General features: G+C 45.0%; 2 protein-coding genes across 2 annotated transcripts in view; one reads left to right on the forward strand and one right to left on the reverse strand.

Moving 5' to 3' along the window:
• The window catches only part of LSG1 (large 60S subunit nuclear export GTPase 1), a 31,670-nt gene extending 26,855 nt beyond the window's left edge, over positions 1-4,815 (reverse strand). The window contains exons 1-2 of the mRNA XM_036875366.2: positions 4,662-4,815; positions 3,077-3,203 (exon numbers count right to left, since the gene is read on the reverse strand). Of these exons, the coding sequence (XP_036731261.2) occupies positions 3,077-3,203; positions 4,662-4,760 (226 nt within the window). The 5' untranslated portion in view covers positions 4,761-4,815. The remainder of the gene's footprint in view (positions 1-3,076; positions 3,204-4,661) is intronic.
• Positions 4,816-17,825: 13,010 nt separating this feature from the next.
• FAM43A (family with sequence similarity 43 member A) lies at positions 17,826-20,951 on the forward strand. Its single transcript, XM_036875267.2, has one exon. It carries the CDS (start codon positions 18,817-18,819, stop codon positions 20,083-20,085), a length of 1,269 nt encoding a protein of 422 aa, XP_036731162.2. The 5' UTR covers positions 17,826-18,816; the 3' UTR covers positions 20,086-20,951.
• The last annotated feature ends 1,393 nt before the right edge of the window (positions 20,952-22,344 follow it).

Here is a 22,344-nt window from a genome sequence, read left to right on the forward strand (position 1 = left end):
CCCAAGAATGCAGCAATCAAGTATGAGAAAGATCAGTGCACCCCCATGTTTATCACAGCACTATTTACAATAGCCAAGAATTGGAAGCAACCTAAATGTCCATCGATAGATGAATGGATAAAGAAGATGTGGTACATATACACAATGGAATACTACTCAGCCATAAGAAAAGGGCAAATCCAACCATTTGCAGCAACATGGATGGAGCTGGAGGGTATTATGCTCAGTGAAACAAGCCAAGCGGAGAAAGAGAAATACCAAATGATTTCACTTATCTGTGGAATATAAGAACAAAGGAAAAACTGAAGGAACAAAACAGCAGCAGAATCACAGAACTCAAGAATGGACTAACAGAGGATCAAAGCCTAACTGGGCTACCCCGAAAATGAACTAAGAGACGATATGAAAAAGAACTTCCAACATCAGCACTCTCTGGAAGACTCATGCCAGAATATGATCATCAAAAAACCCCAACAAAGATCCACACACTGCTACAGCTGTAGATGCACTCATCCCACCAGCTCCTGGACTTGCCATGGGAATGAAGGAGATATCTAAGCTGGCCTGTGCATACAGTAAAACAACAAATTTGACTGGATTTATACTGTTGGAACTCAATCAAGAATTAGGAGAAGTGCAAATTGTAGTGCTCCAAAATCTTACAACTACAGACTATTTACTGTTAAAAGAACATAAGGGATGTGAACATTCCCCAGGAATGGGTTGTTTTAATTTGTCTGATTTCTCTCAGACTGTTCAAGTTCAGTTGGACAATATCCACCATATCATAGATAAGTTTTCACAAATGCCTAAGGTGCCTAACTGGTTTTCTTGGTTTCACTGGAGATGGCTGGTAATTACAGGTATGCTTTGGTTATGTAACTATACTCCTATTATGTTAATGTGTGTGCGCAATTTAAGTAGTAGCTTAAAACCTATACATGCTGAAGTTACTCTACAAGAAGATATGTCAAAGAAATAATCAATCTTCCCATGTTTTCTTCCACCTGCTACTTCTATAGCTTTTCTTCTTCCTTCCTAATTACAACCCTTAAATAGAATTCATGCCTCATATCAAATTTACCGAGTATCATAATTCTTCCAAGTGGTAAAGATACCTCAAGACAAATGCTGGGCATAGAAGCTACAGGGCATAAATATGCAACGAAATAAAAAGCTAACCATTTCAAACAATAAGGCTTCTCTCTCACTTACCAACTTTACATTTCCCTGTATGGCCCCGGAAGATGACTGGTTAGCCAGAGACGGGTAAGATTCCTCAAGGGAGGAACAACCTAAGACAGGCACAGTCGCAGGGGGGTCATCAGGTGAGAAATTGGGGATCAACAGAGGTGAGGCTTAGAACCTCACCCCCCCGTTCTGAGAGAAATCTGCATATGTGGATGTTTTATTGCCCTTGTCTAGCTTGGATTAACACATAGTCTACAGGCACACACTTGATAATCTACATTTGCTCTTTTACAACACTAAACTATGTTTTCTACCTTTATCTTGTATCTACCTACCACTTCAGCATTTTATTAAAAATAATAATAATAATAAAGAGAGAAATGTGGTATCCACATATAAATCAAGTATAAAAATCAAATGAGTATTCATATTTGAACTGACTGTTTAGAGTTCATAATGCATGAGCAAAACCGAAAGTTTCTGTGATGACTGCCCTTGTACTGTTCACCATGTAACTTATTCACTATGTAAGAATTTGTTCTCCATGTAAGAACTTGTTTGTTATGCCTCCGAAGATTGGAGACTGACGAAAATTAGGCTTGGGGTGGATTAATGATTGTGCATTGAGCATTGACTCCCCTATACAGAATTTTATTGTTGTTAACAACCATTTGATCAATAAATATGAGAGATGCCCTCACAAAAAAAAAAAAAGTATACACTTCCAATGGTAAAATAATAAGTAACCGGGATGTAATGAATATAGTCAAGATATTGTAACAGCTTGGTATGGTGATAGCTGGTACCTAGAATTGTCATGTATATAAATGTTGAATCACTGTTGTACACCTGAAACTAATGTAATGTAATACCGTGTGTCAACTACCCTTCAATAAAAAAATAAGTATCTAAAAAAAAAAAAAAAAAAAAAACCAGTGAGGCCAAACCTCTAACCATTTTCTAAACAAAGTAAGCCACTGCTCACATCTTAGCTTCAGTCCTCTCCTTGCCCATTATGATGGCCTGTGTCATTTCACCTGTCCTTAACATCTACTCATCTTCTGAGACTCAGCCCTAGGGTAAAGCTTTCTCTGACTGGCTCTTAAGTTTTCCTTCACAGAGAAATGAATACTGACTGCATCTTTTGCAGTGTCACTGTCTGCTACAGACTTCTCTCATAGCACATAAAACAACATTTTGCAGAAACAAAATCTATCTTACTCAACACTGTACTCTCAATAGGCAATAAAATGCCTGAGAGTGCCTGGGGCTCAATAAAAGCTTTTTGAACATATGAATAAATTTGCTAAACAAAGTAAAATTTATAATACTAAGTATAATAGAAATAATAGTTCATAATGCTACCTCTGTGCCAGGTACTTTTCTAAGGTCCTAGAAGACACATTAAAACAACAACAACGAAGAAGAGCAGTGACTAAAACAAATTACATGGAAAAATTCACTCTAATGTGTTGTCGAATGCTTTAACATACAATTCAAACTGCCTAAGTAACAGAAGCATGCCCAGGATTTTGTTTCTAACAGTGGTATTGGAAAACTTTCTGGAAAACTCTGGTGTGGTCTACTGTAATGTTAACTGGTCTTTTTCCTCTGAGTGAGTTTCTTGAGCTTGATAAGATGATATATAACCTGAAATGTTTTTTAGAGCTAAATTTAGAACTGGCACATTTTGTACCTCACAACTTGAATTCAACTGGACCTTCCCACACTGCTTCTGGGATATCTATCTGCCTTTGGGTTAAAGACAGCTTGTTTATGAGTATAGTCAGGTCGGAAAAACACTTCCAAGTACACTTTTTTGTATCTAATCAGCAAAGATAGAAATGTTACAGGTATCACATACACTCAGTGACAGATGACTTACCAGCTACAAACTCTGTTCCTGCAAGTTCTGCAGTTGCCAGGAAGTCATCAAGGGAGCTCTGTTCAGTCACAGACTGAAGATTAAGACGACCCCAGTCATAGCCATCATTGAGTTCACTTGTGTGCAACTATGAATAAAACACAGGGTAATAATACAGCTGCTGTCGAACACCCAAACTCTACACTCCCAAGGAACTATTCTGTGGCCTTGAGAGTGGTGTCAGTCCCTTTAGAGTCAATACTAACAATAGTTGGTGACATTCCACTCATTATTTCACTTAATTTTTGAAACTTTTTTGAAGCAAATTTTATTGTATTTCTATTTAACTGATGAGGAAACAAGCTTAAATAGATAAAACAACTTTCCTCAGTTGCAGCTAATAATCGGCAGAGGAAGAATTTGAACCCAGACTCTCTAGGTTCAGCCATAGTCAAAAATTTTTGATGGAGGTCCAGAATAAGAAATACATTTTTCATAGTGACCCAAATGCTGTGATACACACAGTGAAAAGAACGTGTACCATTCAGTATAATAAAATGGAAGCAAAAGAATCCTGAAACAAAGTTACCTTACCTTGCTATGTAATACTCTATGGTATTTTGAATTCTATTGAAACGAGATGATGTCACCTACTTAACTGATATCCAGACACAAACCAGAGTTTGATGAACACCATCCTAGCTACATACTCAATACAGGTACAAATAAATAAGAAAACTGAAGGTTAAAAGATGAGGTGGTTTGCCCAAGGCCAGGGAAACAGAAAAATCAGAGTAAGGATTAGAATCCAGTTCTTTAGAATTCCTTTGCAATCTTCCCACCACCTCCTAAAGGTTACATTAATAGCAAGTTGCTTAAAAATCAAATAAAGTTATCAGTAACCTCATGTCCAGAGAGTAACTGTGTTCTTTTGAATATAGATGCAACTGTCTGCTCTGCTTATTATATAGATGGAAATCAGGTGGTGTGATAGTGGCTCACAACACCAGGGACATCTTTGACTTTAACACAGACTGATACTGAGATCTTAGTGAGTCTCAAGCACGTGGGGTTATGAGTGGCCAAAATAGCAAAAACAAGTAAAACTATGATCATCCCTAGGGCCAGGGATGTATCAGGCGGACCCGACACATTTTGCAAATGAATCGCTCATCTTGGAACGAAACCACTAGGGAATAAGGTTGAAGCAGAGATTTATTTTTATTTTTCTAGTAGTAACCAGCCGCTGTTGAACGGTCAGTTCTTCGAACAAATATAAAAAGAATAAATTTCCTACTCAAACGCTCCCGTGGCTTATAAGGTAAGTTATTATCTCGACGTTCAAGACCCTTCAAGATCTCACTTCAGCCTTATCATCACATGCCCTCAAGCCTCCACTTCTGTGCCCATGCCTGGCTAAAAAGAGGACCTACCTATCTGTGTGGCCATACTCATCCTGCAACTTAGCCTTACTCATCCTGCAAACCCTATTTAGGCGTCAATTTCTCCGGAAAATTTCTTCATGAGCTTTGACCCCAGGTTTTGAAGCATTCAGATTCGCATAACTACACAGAAAAGCTCAGAAAGACGGCGATGTCAGTCTTACCCAGGAGTCGGTGTGCCCGTGACTACGGCTCCGCTGAGTCTGATGGCGGATAAGGGCCCGACCCAGGGACCCACTCCCCGTAGCTTTCCTCCGACCCATTGCCACACACGGTCGCACGAACGTTCTGCACTGAGACCGCACGTTTTCCGGTTTTCAAGACTGGATCCCCGGAAGTGACGTTTGAGCTAGCCCAAGAAATGAAGACACGAGTTAAAGATAAATGGAATAACCTGAACCAAACTGCCTTTATATATCTCGCATTTGCCAGTATTATAGAAAATAAATGTAAAAATGGCCTGAGAACTTAGTTTTCTATGGATATCTCTGTGATTCTTTCATATTTGGTAGACTGATAAAAGAATGGTAGCTTCCAGATTTGTGCATCTGTCCTTAGCGTCCGGCGAGGAACTGAGAGCGATGGAAAAGATGGCTGATTGTATTCTCTGTAGTAGCCCCCGCCTCTCGGCTGTTTTCGTCCCAAGGAAAAAGTATACTCGGGTAAAGTATATTTCTGCCACGCGAGGTGGCGCTAGTTCTCCGCCAGCGTCCCAAGGCGCGGTCAAGCCCAGCAATTAAATAGCTTTTTGTGTACTTAAGTTTTCTCGATTTGCGAAACCGTAAGAGTAGTCCCTGTCTGGATGGTACTTCTGAATGGAAGGATGAATAATGTTTGCAGAGCTTGACAAGTTTGCATGGAAAACCAACAAGATCTGACTTAAATGCTTTATTTCAAAAAAAATTTTTTAAAAAGGTTTATAAGTTGCACTTAGAATTGTTACTTAAAATTTCCTACAACTAAAGTGTTAACATCTGGCTCCACTCTTACGCCTGGGCTTTTGTGCCTAATTATAATGGGAATATAAAAATTTGGGTTAGAGTTATGTGGGTTCTGGGCGTTTTACCTACATGTCAGTAACGCGGAGAACCACCTTAGTGTTAACTATTCTCAGAGAGAAATCAGGTTGCCCAAGTTATAGAATAGAATGTGCGTGATGTCAGGAGTCAAACCCAAGTTCCTGCAGAACAGGGAGAATGAGGTTTGTTCGTACGTATTTTAGAACCCAGTGCTTCTCAAACTTTAATATGCATATGAATCCTCCTGGAAATCTCATTTGCGAATTCTGACTAATAAGGTCTGGAGTGGGACCAGGGACACTACTTCTAACAAGCTTGCAGGTAATGCCCATGCTGCTGGTCTGGTCCACGGGCCACACTTTGAGTACCAGAAGTCCACTCCCTCTGGTGCAGATGAAGGCACTGAAGTGGACTGGCTAAAAGTAAAGTTAGGGCATGCAGAGCTGAGACCATACACCACCCATCTCTGGATTCCCTGCCAAGCCTATTGTGTGCTACACCTCACTGCTGACTCTTACTGAATTGGAGTGAACGTTAGGAAATACCCAAGGGATTGCTGACAAGCAGTGTAGTAGCTGAGGAACCTTTGGGAAGGCAGTGCTCATAGACCTGCCAAGGATTGCATCAGAACACAGTTTCTCCCATTTCCCAACTTAGAAATAGTATATCTTAAAAACTTAAACATAATCTCCAGAAGTAAGATATGGAAAAGACCCATGGAAGAGAATAAGCAGACAGTTCCTGGCATTCTTTTGGCTGAGTGCTTAAAGATAAAACTAATTTATAAAGTTAGATTAAATGGATTTTACATTCTCATGACAGCAGCAACAGATGATATAAAGACACCTGCCATCTTATCCTAGAGCTCAAGCAGTAACGTGGAACTTCACCCTTGTTTTCTGTTCCAGATTGTGTCACCTCTAGAGATTTAGAAAAACTAAGCACTTTGGGTTTCTACTGCCATTCTTCTCATGGACTCCAAAATATCCTGACCAAATCAAGCCTTGATAATTAAGTCAAAACTGGTGGGGAGTCAAAAAGGACCCCAACATTGTAGGATTAAAATAGCAACTTCTCTTAGCTGACAAATAGGGTGTAAATGATTCTAATGTTCCCCCTAAGGCATTCCTTAAATCTACCATCAAAAAAGAACTAAACCTCAAGTTTTCTCATCTTAATGGGGATAATAATAATCTCTGTCCTGCAGAGATAGCAAATCTGATAGTGCTGCAAGATCATTGTCCAGTAGTTTGTGGGATACCAGTTTTCACAGCTGAATAAATACAGGTGAGAATCCATACATATAATTGATCCATGTTGAGGGATTATAAGGCTAGTTTATTGAGATGGGCAAGACAAAAGGGAATTGAGGTGATGATGAGATCAAAGCATGGGATCCAGATTCGGAGGAAAAAGTGAGATTGAGGGATAGTGATAATGGTGGGGAGTGAAGGATGCAGCAAGGTACTGGCTGCTGCCCAAGTGGGGGGTTGCACAGATGAATCTGCCCAGGTCCTGCCCCGCAACTGTAGAAGCCATTGCACCCACACACTTCCCGGAACAACACAACCCAGCCAAAGTCCTCTCCTCATTTTGTCACAACAGTGGAAGTGCTCATCCACCAGCCTTATGTCAGGAAGACTGATCAGATCCTCCCAATTCCCCACACAGCTGAGCCCTTTTGTTGAAGCCAGGATTCTCTGAACAGTTGAACCCTGGTGGAGGGTGTGTTGATTTTGATTCATATCCAGCTTTCAGAGAGCAGCACAGAGACTGTTCCTCATTTGTGATGTTGCATAATACTTGATTTACTGTGGCTAAACAAATATAGTTGCAAGTCCTGAAGCCCACACTCAGGAACGAAACTTAGAGTTACCTCTCTGCTCTCTCTACACACTGCTGTGCCTCTGGGCTCCACAACTGTCTGGAGAGGAAAAGGGGTGAGTGGGTGGGTTTCTCTTTTGTCTTTTTACTAGTTGGCCAAAAATGTGCCAGTAACAGAAAAATTGTTCCAAGGCAAGCTTACACCCTGCTCCTCCTTCTCTCCCATTCTCTGTACTGTCTTCTTCCACAAAGACATTAGCGTAGTTTGCATAAGGCTGAGAGTTGTGAAAGCAGAAGTCTGACAGTCTCTGTAGAGTTTTCCCACTAAATCAGTGGGGAAACTCCCTTCAAGTATCTGCCATTCTCAATCTATCCCTATTGAAAACAGATGGATTCTCACATGAGTGAGTTTTAATAATTCAGCAGCCCTTTATTTGTGTTTATTATAAATGATTAATTTGAATCACTTCAATCACACTGATTGTCTGCTTGTGCAAGTCATTGTGTATGCAATGGAAAACATAAAAGACCTCTTACTTTGGTGATACAAGCTACAAGGTCCTATGTGTACTGTATTTGAATCTATGACTTGTTTCCCAACTCTTGTAGGTATAGGTAGAATAATCAGGATCTTTTATTCACAAATGACTTTGCAATTGTTTTTTCCTACAAAAGTCAAGTGAGAAAGGACCCATAAAGTTAAGCAAAGTAAAATTAAGGAGGCTAAAGTAGAATTTATAATCACCAACTCGAAAATCTTCATCTAGAAAGTGCCAGGTTTCTCTCATTCATTCATTTATTCATTCAGTCAGTCATGACTAGGCTCTGGGGATTCAGTACTGGACAAAATTCCTCCCCCTCTTAACTAACTTTTTGTGGTGATCAGCCTGACAGAGGGTCTCATCCAAGGTTAAATAGCTCAGGTCAGCAGTGGAGTAATGAACTATACCACCAGTTAGATCTTAACTCCACCAGGAGGGCCTTCTGATCATGGGAATTTTACTTTTTGTCTCTAAATATGATCCCTCCCCTTAAATCACTCTAATAAATACATTAATAAGTTATCATGTCAATTTAAATGGTGAGGGAAGGTGGAAAAGATGAAGGGAGTGTGACCAGGCGGCACAGGAGAGGTGACTCCACAGGCATATGGGGGCCATTTCTATTTATGCAAAGGACTGTCACAGGGAAAGGAGAGAAAATTGCTCTGAGTAGACTCAAGGCAAGTGGAACTAAAACAAAGGGCTAGAAACTACCGAGTCCCAATTTTAGGTTGAGTTTTTTTGGAGCCTTCTTACAATCAGAGTAGTTCAAAATGGCACGGAAGCTTTGGAAAGTAGTGAGCTCCCTGCTGCTGGGAGTGTTCAAGCAAAGGCTAGACAACCAAATGTCAGGATGTTCTAAAGCAGGTTTATACTTCAAAGTGGGTGTTGGAATGGATGACTACTAAGTTGCTTAATAGACTTCTTACCCTGTGAGGGTCCCTTCCTCTTCATGCTACCCTTTGTTATACTTCTGTATCTGAAATGACAGGGCAATAAGGATGGTATCAGAAAGGGTGGTTAGGCTGGCAATAGCAGGGCAATGCCTTCACCATGTAACTCAGGGAGAAGACTACTTCCTACCCTCTTTGTCATGTGAGGATTGAAATCACTGTGAACCACCATTCAACAAATTCAGTCATCATTAATTGCAAATATTATTGCAAATGGAAATATTAAGACCCAAGGTTTCTGTTTTAAAGCTAACTGTGCAGGGGTAGTGATTTCTCCCCCCTCCACCTTTGGAGGGGACAAACCAGCCTGGCTCTGGACTCTGGCAGCACCTTTGAGAAAGCTCACTTGTCAAGCTCATGGTGTCACTACTCTTGACTTGCTGCTCATGCCTTTGCACTTCTCCCTGGGTCCTGTCTGGGTGGCAAGCTTCCAAGCAAGTAGTCCATGAAAGGAGGGGCTTCATGGCAAGTGTGGGGCTTGGTGAGCACATTTCTGGGGGCTTTGGGCCACAGGGTGATCTCAAGCATTTGTAGACAGCTGACTTGTCTTTTGTTCCCCTCTCAGTCCTGCAGTTTACTGTCATGGCTTCTGCTTTGAGTGAAATGGTGTCTCTCAAAAAAAGGATGAATTCTAGCCCTAACCCCTTATACCTGTGGATGTGACCTTTTTTGGAAGCAGGGTCTTTATAGATGTAATCAAGTGAAGATGAGGTCATACTGGATTAGAGTGGGCCCTAATGCAATGATAGGAGTCCTTATGAGAAGATACACATTTAAACACACACAGGGAAGACATGGGGAGAATGTCATGTGAGGACAGAGGCAGAGATTAGAGTGATATAACTATAAACTAAGGACTGCTGAGGATTGCCAGCTGCAAAAAGCTAGGAAGAAGCAAGGAAGGATGCTTCTTTCTTCTGGCCTCCAGAACTGTGAGAGAAGAAATTCCTGTTGTTTTAAGTCACCCTGTTTATGGCAATTTGTTATGGCCACCCTAGGAAACAAATATAGCCTCCCACAATCTTGGAACCAGAAGAGAAATTTTCGACTCACAACCGCAGTGAGGGCCCAGAGAGGGGAAGCATCTTGTTCTGGGACCCTCAGTGCATCAAGGCAGGACATGGGTGTCTGAGCTCTTACTCTGATAACAGCACATCCCTGCTCAAATGCCTCCAGTGACTCACTACAGCTTGGGACACACCTCCACCTGCCATTCAAGGCCCTCTGGAGTCAGGCCCTGACCTGACTTAAACACAAACAGCATAGGCTTTGGAGAGCTTGGGCAAGTTTCTTAACTCTTCCAAGCTTCAGTCTTTTCCCTCTGTAAAAGAGACTAGCATGGACCTCACAACATTCTTATGAGGATGAAATATCTGGATGGATCTGAAGTACTTAGAGCAGTGTCTGACACATGGCAGATGCTCAGTATGCTTGAGTGTCCTGCCTCTGGACCAGCTGATTAGCGCTCAACACTAATGACCATCTGCACAAACCATTCCTCCTTCTGGACTTCCTACTCCTGTCTCTGTCCACAGCAACCTGCCTGTCCTTCAGTGAAACATGGAGTCCCCTCCCTCCTCGATGAGATCCCTGCTCTCCACTGTTTGGCTAGGATTTGTTTTTCCTTCTGAGCCCCCAGAGTGCTTTGTGTTAAGCTCAGCCTTCACTACCTCAGAGCAAGCTTATTTGCACCTATGTTTCATCCTCTACAGCAGCATACCAAAAGTACCTTGAGTCCTCTCTGAATCAGTGAGTACTGGATTACAACCTCCTTAAATGTGAGACCACATGCATCTGTTTCCCCAGCACCTAGTGGGGCAGGGCCAGTACCACTAATATTTGTGACCGAGGAGCCATCTCATTTGCATAGTCCCGCTAAAGGTGTGCTGGACCACATGCTCAGAGAGAATTTCAAACCCAAGAAACAAACTAAAACACAGGTTGCATAATATCCTCTCTGCTCTCAATTTGAATATCTTCAGTATTTACCATATACATTTAATTTCACGGGTACTCCTTTATACTATTTCCTGAGAAGTAAGAACTGCTATAACTCTCATTGTTTAGGGAGAGTTCAAGGGTCACTGGGCAAAGCAGACAAAGTCAATGGGCCACCAGACTCTTACGGACCCTCATGGACCTCTCACTAGGGAGATTGGAAGTCTCACCATGTAGATCCCATGACAGCCATGCTTGACTCCAACCTCTTGGTGGCAGTAAGAGCCAGTAACGGGACTCTTTATTAAGGGGCTAGTGAGTGGCAGCTCAGTTATGTCACAGGGAGAGGTGTGTTTGGTTGATGAGGCCTGCTTCTGCCCAGTCCACCAAATAAGCCCATGAGCTCCAAACATAGACCTTCATAGAAAGAGAGAGAGAACAGGACATGTGTTCTACACATTTATGTGTTTAAAAGCGCCTGGCTTTATGTTTACCTGCAGGAAAGTGCTCTGAGTTGAGATTCTGGCCACATGGGTCCTAATCTTGGTGTGGCCCCTAAATAACTGTAGGGCCATGTCACTGCACTCTCAGGGCCCCAATTTTCTTATCTGTAAAACCAGAGGGCATGGACTAAATTGTTCCAAAGGGCCCTTCCGGTTTGGCAGTCTGTGCTTATGATAGTCTGATGCTGTGAAAATAAACACATGGTTAATGTTCATTCCCCAAACACTTATTGAATATTGACTTGGTGGCAAGCATTATGCTAGGAACTGCAGACAGAAGATTAATTGAATATGTAGTTGACTGTTGAACAGCACAGGGGTTAGGAGCACCAATTCCTTGCACAAAGCTCTACGTGTAACTTTTGATCCCCCAAAACTTAACTACCAATAGCCTACTGTTGACCGCAAGCCTAAACAATAATGTAAACAGTCTATTAACACATATTTTGTATGTAGTGTGTATTGTTTACATTTCTCTCAACTACAAATGGCGTCGTGTATGGTCTGTAAGTCTTTGTGCATAAGTTTTGATACATTTGAATTTTTTACAATAGATTTTATATATTTTATGGTAGTAAATGATAAAATAGAGTAGTATCTTCATTTATTTTATGCATCATGACATACCTAACTTTTCTTAAGTATTTTGATATTGTGAAGCTACATGATTCATCTACAAGTATTTTCAAATTGTTATTTGAGATTATCCCCAAATTTTCTAATATATTTATTGAAAAACATCTGCATATAAGTGGACCCATGTATTTTTTAAACCTGTGCTGTTCAAAAGTCAACTATAGTCACTGCCCTCAAGGAGCTCATAGCCTAGAGACAGAGGCAGAGAGTTAAAGACAATAATATTACAAGAAGCCAAGTACAGAGGTAGAGATCCACACAAGGGAGGGTGGAGGAGTTAGGGAGGCCCAGGACATTTTTCTGGAGAATATGGTATCTGAGCTGGCTTTTTAAAAATGAGCAGGAATCAGCCAGGGGAAGTGGCAGGAAGAGGTCATTCCAGGTCAGTTCAGACAGAATCACATGTGCAATGGCAGGAAGACAAGAAATAGTCTCATGAGCGTGGTGAGAAGCACAGGCTCCATTGTTGAGGCTGAAATTACAAGGCCAGGTGTAATTAATGAGGCTGGAGAGACAAGCAGGTGCTAGACCTGAACATTCTCATGTGTTATACTGAGAAGGTGAGACTATAACCTGCGAAGCCACTGGATGGTTATAATGGGAAGAGGTACAAGGTCAGGTTTGTGGTTTGGAAACAGTGTGAAGGATGGATCTGAGGGGACAGGTTCAGGAAGAGATACTCCTGGGGCTTGAGCAAGGTGGTGGGCATGGGTGTAAATGTGGCTGAGTGAGCAGGTTAGTTAGGGTTGGCACACAGCTTACACAGCTTACACAGCTCTAACTGCTCAGTTTCTTGAAGAAGCACCAGGTCCTCCCTGTGCTTGACTGTGATGGGAGCAGACAGCTTTGGAAAAGTGGTGAGGATTCAGGGTTCTCCTTGAGGGAGTGGGAGAGGAAATGGAATTGGAATGAGAGAAAAGATGGCTGGATGGGAGGTGTATTGCTGCTATACAAATTACCATAAACTTGGATTAAATTAACACTAATGTACAATTCTGCAGGGTTCAAGTTCAGTACATGTTTCGCAAGGCCAGAATCATGGTGTCATAGGGTCTCTTTTTGGAAGTTCTAGAAGAGAATTTGTCCTTACCTTTCCAGCTTCTAGAGGCTGTTTGAATTCTTTGGCTTGTGGCCTTTCCCTCTAGTTTCAAAACCAACAAGGGAGGGTTGAGTCCATCTCATATCACATCATTCTGCTCTCTCTTCTTCCATCTTCCACTTAAAAAAAAAACTGAGATGAAATGTATATAACATAAAATTAATCACTTTAAAGTGAAAAATTAAGTAGTACTTAGTACATTCACAATGTTATGCAACCACACCCTGTATCTAGTTCCAAAACATTTTCATCACCCCAAAAGGAGACCCCATATTCATTAAGCAGCTGCTCCCCATTTCTGTCTCCCTCCAGCCCTTGGCAACCATCAATCTGTGTTCTGTCATTTTGGATTCACCTATTCTGGATAGTTCATATAAATGAACTCCTTCTGTGTCTGGCTTCTTTCACTTAGCATGATGTTTTTGAGATACCCACTTCCACTTTGAAGGACCCAGGTGATTACATTAGGCCCATCTGGATAATTCAGGGTACTCTCCCTATTTTAAGGTCAGCTGGTTAGTAACCTTACATCGATCTGTGATTGTCCTTCCCCTTTACCATGTAATATAACATATACACAGGTTTCTGGGATTAGGACATAGGCATCTTGGGGGGAGGGGGCATTATTCTGCCTACCACAGGAGGAGTGAGAATGTGTCAAAGCACCACCTGAATAGCTAATCCTACTCAGCCATTTTTAGGATTCCACTCAGGATTCTCCCTAGCTGTCCAGCTCTAAGGAGCACAGCATATGGACTGTGGTAGTGGTCCAGGGTTGGGGCTCTGCTGGGTGGATGTGGTGTACAGAAATCGTGGACTCATTGCTCATCTGGAAGGACTTGGATGGGGAGGAAGGGAAGGATAAATGGCTAGAAGTACTTGTAGTGAGATAAATGAAGTGGGCTAGGGCAGGGCATCCTAAATTTTTATATGTGTTCAATCATGAAGGAGATTAAGCAGAGATTCTGATTTAGGGGTGTGATCCAGGAATTGGCCCTGGGGAATTCTGATGTGAGGAAGGCTGCTGTGGATCCTGGAGGTCTTGAGGAGGTTAAAGAATGGATATGCTAAGAGTTAGGAAAGAAGAGGGCTGGAAGAATCAGAGGTGATGATCACACAGTAGGACATTTGAAGATGGCTGGATGGAAGGTGTATTGCTGCTATACAAATTACCATAAACTTGGATTAAATTAACACTTATGTACAAGTCTGCAGAGAGCCCTTGAATGTGCTGAGCTCATTCCCACCTTAATGCCTTCACATTAGCCGTACCCTTTGCCCAGCACAATTCTGTTCATATATATAGTTGTAAATGTTCTAGTGCCCACATTAAAAGAATGAAAGGACACAGGCACAATTAATTTTAATAATATATTCTATTTAATGCAACATAGCCAAAATATTATCATTTGAGATCTAACTACTATAAAATTACTGAGATATTTTACATTCGTTTTGTCTTATTAAGTATTCGAGATCTTGTATATATTTCACACTTGAATCACATTTCAATTAGGACCAACTACATTTCAAGTGCTCAGTAGCCCCATGTGGCTAGTGACTACCATGGTGGTCAGTACAGGACAGAATGTTCTCCCCCCCATATCTTTGCCTGGCTGGCTCCACCTCGCCCAGGTCTCTGCCTAGAGACACCTTCTCTGGCCACACTGTCTAGACCAGCCACCTTCCACTCCTGATACAGCTGTTTTCTTCAGAGACTTATCACTGTCTTATAATTTTATTAGTTTATTGTCTGCTTCCCATAGGATATAAATCCCATGAGGCCTGTCTGTCTTCTTTAGTACAATATCCCCAGCACACATCCCATCCTCAGTACTCTCAACAAGTATTTGTTGAATGACTTTGAAGATTCCAGATTTGTCATTTGTCATCTCTGAAGCCAACGTTCATTCAGTGGGATGTTGGGGGAGGGAGCCTAAGAGGGAGGAACATTATGCAAGAATTAAGGTGGGAGAAAGCCAGCCTGAAAGTTTTCTGTGAGCTAAAAGGCTGACTCTCAGATGTCAAGTTAGAGCCCAGGTTTCTTTCCAGCTGTGGCTTGGGTGTGTTGACTGAACCACTGACTCCTCAGGTTCTCTGAGAAACCATGTCACCACGTGGCACTTCTGCCTGGCACCAGTAGATGGGGCGGTGTCACTAAAAAAAAAGTAAAGTGCCATCTGCCCCTGATGCAGTCCAACGCGTTTCCCAGCTGACTTTGCTGGTGGTGTGTTCTGGCAGATGTGTGTGGGCTGTCTCAGATCTGTGGTGTGGGCTCATCGACACTGCCACGAGCTGTCCTGGCTGAACATCCACAGCCTCGGCTGCCACTTGTGCTTTCAAGAGCGGTGGTCAGCTTCTCCATGAAGTGAGGTGGGCCCAGGCCCAAACCTCCAGGAGACAGCCTGCTCTTCCTCCTGGGTCTTCGAGCACAGGCACGGAGCATCACTCACACAATGGAGTGCTTGCATTTGCCTAGAACCTTTCTGTCCTCCCAAGGTTGAAAACCAGCTTCTTAAGAAGGAAGTCCAAGCATGGCAGAGACCAGTCCACAGGAACAGCTCTTTGGGCCTGTGTGGATGGGACTGATACCATGGCTGCCTCTGAAAAGCCTGGCCTGCCAGTGGAGTCCCCCCACCCCCGTGCTTCGTTGGTTTCCCTGCCACCACATGAAGCCCAAGGTGGGAGGCTGAGACCAGCCTTAGCTCCGCCAGTGGTCCCTCCTCCTCCTCCCCAAACTCTTCTGACCCTTGGACCTCTGAGCAATTTGGAAATGTTAACTGCTTGGACATGATGTCTACTTTTGTGGAGTGTAGACTTTGAGACTGTGGACCAGATAAAGGTCACTTAGCACAGGTTAACTTCCAGTGTTACTAGAGATTTTGGTTTGGAGCACATACTATCTAGTTCATTAAGAAACTGGAGCAGGAGTATTAACCTTGGCTTAAGTGGCTTACCGATATCCTAACTAGCTCATTCCAACACCATGTCTGCTATCCCTCCATTAACCCATTAATGCAGCTGAGGAGTAGGGTATTACAGCTCTGATCTAATGATGCCCTCTTGCCAGTCAGCCATGCAAAGGCCAGTCCTTCCCTAGAGACTCAGGAAATACTCCTCTTTCATTGCTACAATCATTAAACTCCATCCACATCTGCACAAGTACAGGTGTTTTCATGTGGACTTTACTATCCTTTATACCCAGAAAGCCCTTTAATTCGTCCCTACTTGGAGAACATCACCTCCTCAGTGGAGCCTCTTCTGATTTTTCAAGTCATAACGAACCTTTCCTTCTTCCACCTTCTCATAGTACCCTGGGTCTTTCTCAGGGCATTTAACCCACTTTGTCTTCTTCTTCACATGTGTGTGTCATTCATTAATTCAACAATTAAGTAGTACCTCTTTGTACCAGGTACTGGAGGAGACAGGGTGCTGTTACAGAGCCCACATCCATGTAAGCTCAGAGTTGGGATGGAGCTTACATCCTTCACTCAACTGGGAACTTCTTGCAAAGAGGAATTGGGTCTGTTTCTAGCTCAGGGCCTGGCACCAAAAAGTGCTCAGAAAAGTTAAATTCAAACTTAGAACCAATGACTCAGAGAAAACTGGGTTAGAGTTCAAAGAAAGGTTAAAAGTTAGCATGGGTAGATCACCAGAAAATTTACAGTGGTTCTGAAGTTAGGACCTGGCATGGAAGCCAGTGACATACAAGATCCCCAATGAACTAGGCCTGTGGGGTAGCAGGATGTACTGGCCACCTCCAGGATGAGCTCGGGGGCTTGATGCAGGATCAAATGGACATTTATCACACATTCCAGCTAGAAGTTCTTTTGCTTTGACTGAGCAGTCCATAGAGACAAGCAGGTTGTTTCAAGGGCCCAGAAATGAGTTACCAGCCAAGGGTCAAGATGGTCAGATGATTAAAGCCACACTGTCCAGTTGGCACAAGAGAAAAGCAGGATTAATGTGATAGTCATTCCCAGGAGAAGGTGGCCAGGTATTATTTGACACTCAAATAAAAAAGTTATTTGAATTATTGCTAGGAATTCTCACCCCAAATTCAGCAATGACATAAGAAAACTGAACGACAAACTGGCCTGCCAAAGTAAGCTAAGTTCTAACCACACACAAGCATTACTTAGAAATTGTAACTATCTCAGAAAACTGCTCTATTCCCAGGCCTGCATATAGGCGGGGGCACTGCTGGGGATTAGGAGCAGGAAGCTCTTTATTTATGGATTATATACTACTATATTGTTCACTCCAGTCTTCTTACGACCATTCATCTCACTTTTCACTATCTGCTGCTTACTTGTGGAGAAAGGGCTCCAAAAGAATGAAAGATGGCTTGGTGATTTCTTTGTCCCTCTGTATTTTCTTTTATAGAATAAAATTCTGAAAACATTTTTTCACCCAGTTCTTCTCAGAGAACTGTCGCACAAGGAAAGAACCAGTGTTTCCCTAACCTTTTTGCATAGTAAATTAGTCTAAATTCCACCTTCCACCACCTCCCCCAGAAGTTTCGATGGAGACACACATTTATTCAGTGAGTTGCCATTCAGTCTAGGCGCGGAGTGTCAGAATTCAAGTTTTTTTTCTTGAGGGGTAATCCCAGGTCTTGGCGATATCTGTAGATAAAAGATGTTGGTAAATTTGGGACATAATTGCCGGATTGGACCGGTTTCTCCTTTCCCTCCACCACGGGTTATAACCAGGTCCCTTTAAGAGATCAGGAACCCGGCAGGCGTCCAAGTCTGAAACCGATCCTCTTTCTGCTCCTCCCCTGTCGCCGCGCGGCGAATGGTTCGCGCCGGCCTATATTTACCCGAGATCTTCCCCGGGCCAGCAAGGATGTGAAGCTGGAGAGCCGGTCAGCCCTCGCAGCACGTGAGGGGCGCCTCTGCAAAGGCGGGCAGCCGACCGAGGGGATCCCGGGAGAGGAGGCGGACACCCAGCGGAGGGAAGAAATGAGGCAGCGACCGTTCCCGGAGCGGACCATGCGCGCGCCAGGCCCTCGGAAGCCCGCGCTGCCTCGGCGGAGCCATTCGGGACAGTGAGCCGGCCGAGCCCGAGTCCCCGGCGTTTGGCCGGAGGGAAGATGCGGTGAGCCACTGCCAGACTGCTGCGCGGAGCCCGCGGCTGGCAGCCCGACCCAGCACCGGACTGCACTTGAGGTCAGGGGCTGATTCTGAGGCCAGCCCGGCCGAGGGGCTCTCTGTCTCCGGCACTCCGTGGGGGTGAGGAGTGCGGGACGCTGAGCACACTCGCTATTGAGTTTCCGCGGTTTCTGGCCCCAGCCCCGAGGAGTGTGTGGGGTGTGTGTGTGTACCTTCTAAACGCTCGTCGAGGAGTTCCTGCATATTCTCGCACCATCCCGGCTGCTTTTACTGGGTTCCCTCTATTTGCACGCGCGCATCTTTTTTTTTTTTTTTTAATTTCTGAAGGCGTTTTCCGCTCCACTTTCGTTCTGTCTTTCATTTTGCTCTCTTAAGACTCTGTCCTTGTCCTTGCCCAGGCTGGACGAAATCTGTGTGCGCTAAATCTGTGTGTGCTCCCCCAACCCGTCCCTAGCCCCCCCACCCAACTCGCAGCTGAATATTTTCGTCTTTAAAAAAGGTTCTACCCTACACCTTTCGGCGGGGTTCCCTAACACTACCCCGCAACCCCGCCTCCCATACTCCCTACCAAGAGAGTTTTATTTTTCTGTCTTGCCCGGGCCAAGCCCGGCCGGGGCGGGTGGCTCAGCCGGGCTCGCACCCCGCGCCCCGCCGCCGCCTCCCAGTTGTGCGGGGGCGCCCTCCGGAGATGCTGCCGTGGAAGAAGCACAAGTTCGAGCTGCTGGCTGAGGCGCCGCCACGGCAGGCATCCAAGCCCAAGGGCTACGCAGTGAGCCTGCACTACTCGGCGCTCAGCTCACTGGCTCGCGCTTGCCCCGAAGGCGCGCTCAGCCGGGTGGGCAGCATGTTCCGATCGAAGCGCAAGAAGCTGCACATAACCAGCGAGGACCCCACTTACACCGTTCTCTACCTTGGCAATGCCACCACCATCCAGGCGCGCGGCGAAGGCTGCACGGACCTAGCGGTAGGAAAGATCTGGAGCAAGAGCGAGGCGGGCCGTCAGGGCACCAAGATGAAGCTGACTGTGAGTGCTCAGGGTATCCGTATGGTGCATGCCGAGGAGCGCGCGCTGCGCCGCCCGGGCCACCTCTACCTGCTGCACCGCGTTACCTACTGCGTTGCGGATGCGCGGTTGCCCAAGGTCTTCGCCTGGGTGTACCGGCACGAGCTCAAGCACAAGGCGGTAATGCTGCGCTGCCACGCGGTGCTGGTGTCCAAGCCCGAGAAGGCGCAGGCCATGGCCCTGCTGCTCTACCAGACGTCTGCTAACGCACTAGCGGAATTTAAACGGCTCAAACGGCGGGACGATGCGCGCCACCAGCAGCAGGAACTAGTGGGCGCGCACACCATCCCGCTCGTGCCACTGCGCAAGCTGCTTCTGCATGGACCGTGCTGCTACAAACCACCAGTGGAGCGCAGCCGCAGCGCGCCCAAGCTCGGCTCCATCACTGAGGACCTGCTGGGCGAACAGCAGGAGCAGGAGCTGCAGGAGGAAGAGGTAGAGGAGCACACCGAGGGCTTCCTGGAGGAGGAGGAGGACCGTGCCGGGGAGGGTGATTCGGCAGAGGAAGGCGAGGCGCAGCGGGCACTAGTGGTGGCCATGCACTTTGAATGTGGGGACTTGCTGGACACACTGGAGAGTGGCCGCGAGGAGGCGCTGGGGGGTGGCGGGGTCTCGCTGGGCCCAGGGGCTGGGCCACCGCCTCTGCTCCTGGGCAGCGCCTCCGACATGAAGGCCGAGCTGTCGCAGCTCATTAATGATCTGGGCGAGCTCAGCTTCGGCAACGACGTGCGCAGCCTACAGGACGACTTGCGGGTAACGCGCTTGCTGTCCGGCGAGAGCACCGGCAGCGAAAGTTCCATCGAAGGCGGGGGCCCAGATGCCACTTCTGCTACCGCGGGGGATGGGTCTGGCCCAGCTGAGACCGCCAGCCCAGACGAGCCCCTCTCGGGCTGAGCTCCCACCAGCTCCTGCGCGCGTCCCTGGCACCCCACCCACCGTGCCTCCCCACAACCTTCTTAGTCCCTCACCTCCCACCACCCTCGCCCGCCCCCAGGGAACAGGATATAGGACATTTGAGGTCCAGAGTTCTACCTGGCCCTCTCCCTCAACATCTTTGGCTCCGTTTGAAGCGGGGCTCAGGTTGCACGTGGAGATGTGGGGAGGTGTGCGCCGATGGGGAGGGCAGACCCTACAAGGAGAGAGAAGCAGCCCTCTAGGGTGCAGGGTGAAAGAATGGCCTGCCGAAGTTAGCCAAGGCCGGCAAGAGGTGTCTGCGGGCCAGTTTCCTGTTTGTGGGGCAGCTGGGGCCCGAGAAGGAGGGGTTAACTTCCTCCTCCCACCCCCTAATTGGGAGCGGCTTAGTGCTTGTCATTGACAGGTCATTTGAAAAAAAAGAATTTGCTCTCACAACGTTTGAGGCTTTCATGCCACCTCCTTGCCCATCTTTTTGGTCTTTTTGGTGCAGGAGCTTGGGTTGTTTACCTCAGATTCAGACCGTTGAAATTCTGCCAAATTCCTCAAATAACTGTTGAGGGTAGAGGAGATGAAAGTAAGTTGCATTTTTGTTTACAGTTAAAGACATCTATATCTAAGAAAAAGGAGTTTTCCTTTAGAAACACACCTTCCTCCTGCTCAAAAGATCTCACTCCATGATACTGTGTAAAATATTTTTGCACTGTTGTGAAGTATTTTTGACATTTTTTTTGTACATAACTGTTCTCGGAGTTGAATGTTTCTATCTTTTGCTGTGCAAAAGGGACATGTAAAAATGTTCAATTGTATATACAGAAATGTGTATAAAGCATTTTGTTATTTTTTAAGAGCATTGCCCTGGTTCTGTTTGCACGTCAGTGGGGAGAGAATAAAGAGGAATATTTAACAGAACAGGTGAGAGTCTGGAACTGCTGCTGAAAATGGGAGGCGGTGTGTCTATCGCTGGCAAGCTGTGGTAGGACAGGGTTCAGCCTTTTCAGGGCTTTAGAGGTGATTGGGTAAAGGGGAACCTGCTTTTTGTGTAGTCTGGGGCCTTTCTGGCCCTCCACAACTCTGGGTGCTGCAGCTGGGACCAGCCTTCTCTTTGAGTATATGCCATATTCTTCACTCATTAATTTGTGGTCTCAATTTTTCTGGTCTCCGATTGAATTCTTAGAGATGCATGATGTTCCTCACTAACAGAGCTGTGAGGTTATTTAGGGAGGAGTGACTTTCAAGGTCTTCTAAGGTTTTACTACCTTCTGTGGTTCAACTTTTACTTTACAAACAGCTTAAGGAGCTTTAATGATGAAGTAGAAACCTAAAGAAAGTCTCCATGGGGGCTCTCTGAGGAATGGGACCAGCTTTGTTTTTCCTGTGAGAAAAGTCAAAGACCAAGGAAAGCTGGTAAGTTCCAATGATGGCAGGAATGAGTCATGGTGCAGGTGGGGTGGCTAGGGAGGCAGGTGAAAGAAGCTCTTTCCTTCCTTTTACAAACCCAACATGACCCAATGGAGGAATGGTATGGTGGTCAAGGCAGAAGAGCTTTTAGAGCTTGGGGTATGTGTGTGTGTCTCAGGGTTTTCATGCTTTCTGTGTGTTTGTTTCTGTTGTAAACTCCCAACAGATGTCTCTAGTTTGGCTACAGTCAATCAGCTGGAAGTTGTAATAAGATGCTGCCAAAACTATGCCTCCTGCAATTTTGTTTTCTCTTTGCCCCTTTGGGCCCCTTTTCCTGGGTTGTAGAAATAGACCGTATTCCTGGCCTTCCTTGGTGTCCTAAGGCCACTTTGCTTTGTTCTCATGATATACAATGTTCTGAGTAGCTTTGACCCAAAGATCCCAAGGAGTTTGGAATTCACTGGAACTATAGAGGATGGGAGGATAAAAGATTTTCTTCATAATTAATGGGATTGGTTCAGGCATAAGACCATCTTTAGAAAAGCAAAGCAAAGGGTGGGTGGGAAATAATTGAAAAATATTCAGTCACAGGGCATTAGGACAAGGTCCAGGCCTTTGAATCTATTATATTTTGGTTTGGTTGACAGTCCCTATCCCTGTCTCCAGATACCTTAGATGCATATCACTGAATGACATTTTAAAACTCCCAGGTAGAGAGAGGTTAGGAAAGTCAAATCCCACCCTACCCAGACACCCACATCAGTGTGCCTTCTAAATGGTTTTCACCCAACTGGCAGACAGAAGTGTGGGCAATCACTGTCTTGCATGACTAGATTTCAC

This window comes from Manis pentadactyla, chromosome 1 (assembly GCF_030020395.1).
Source record: "Manis pentadactyla isolate mManPen7 chromosome 1, mManPen7.hap1, whole genome shotgun sequence".
NCBI classification, from domain to species: Eukaryota; Metazoa; Chordata; class Mammalia; order Pholidota; family Manidae; genus Manis; species Manis pentadactyla.

Excerpts from the sequence above, each read along its gene's own strand:
- FAM43A (XM_036875267.2), top strand. The coding sequence starts at position 18,817 with ATGCTGCCGTGGAAGAAGCACAAGTTCGAGCTGCTGGCTGAGGCGCCG.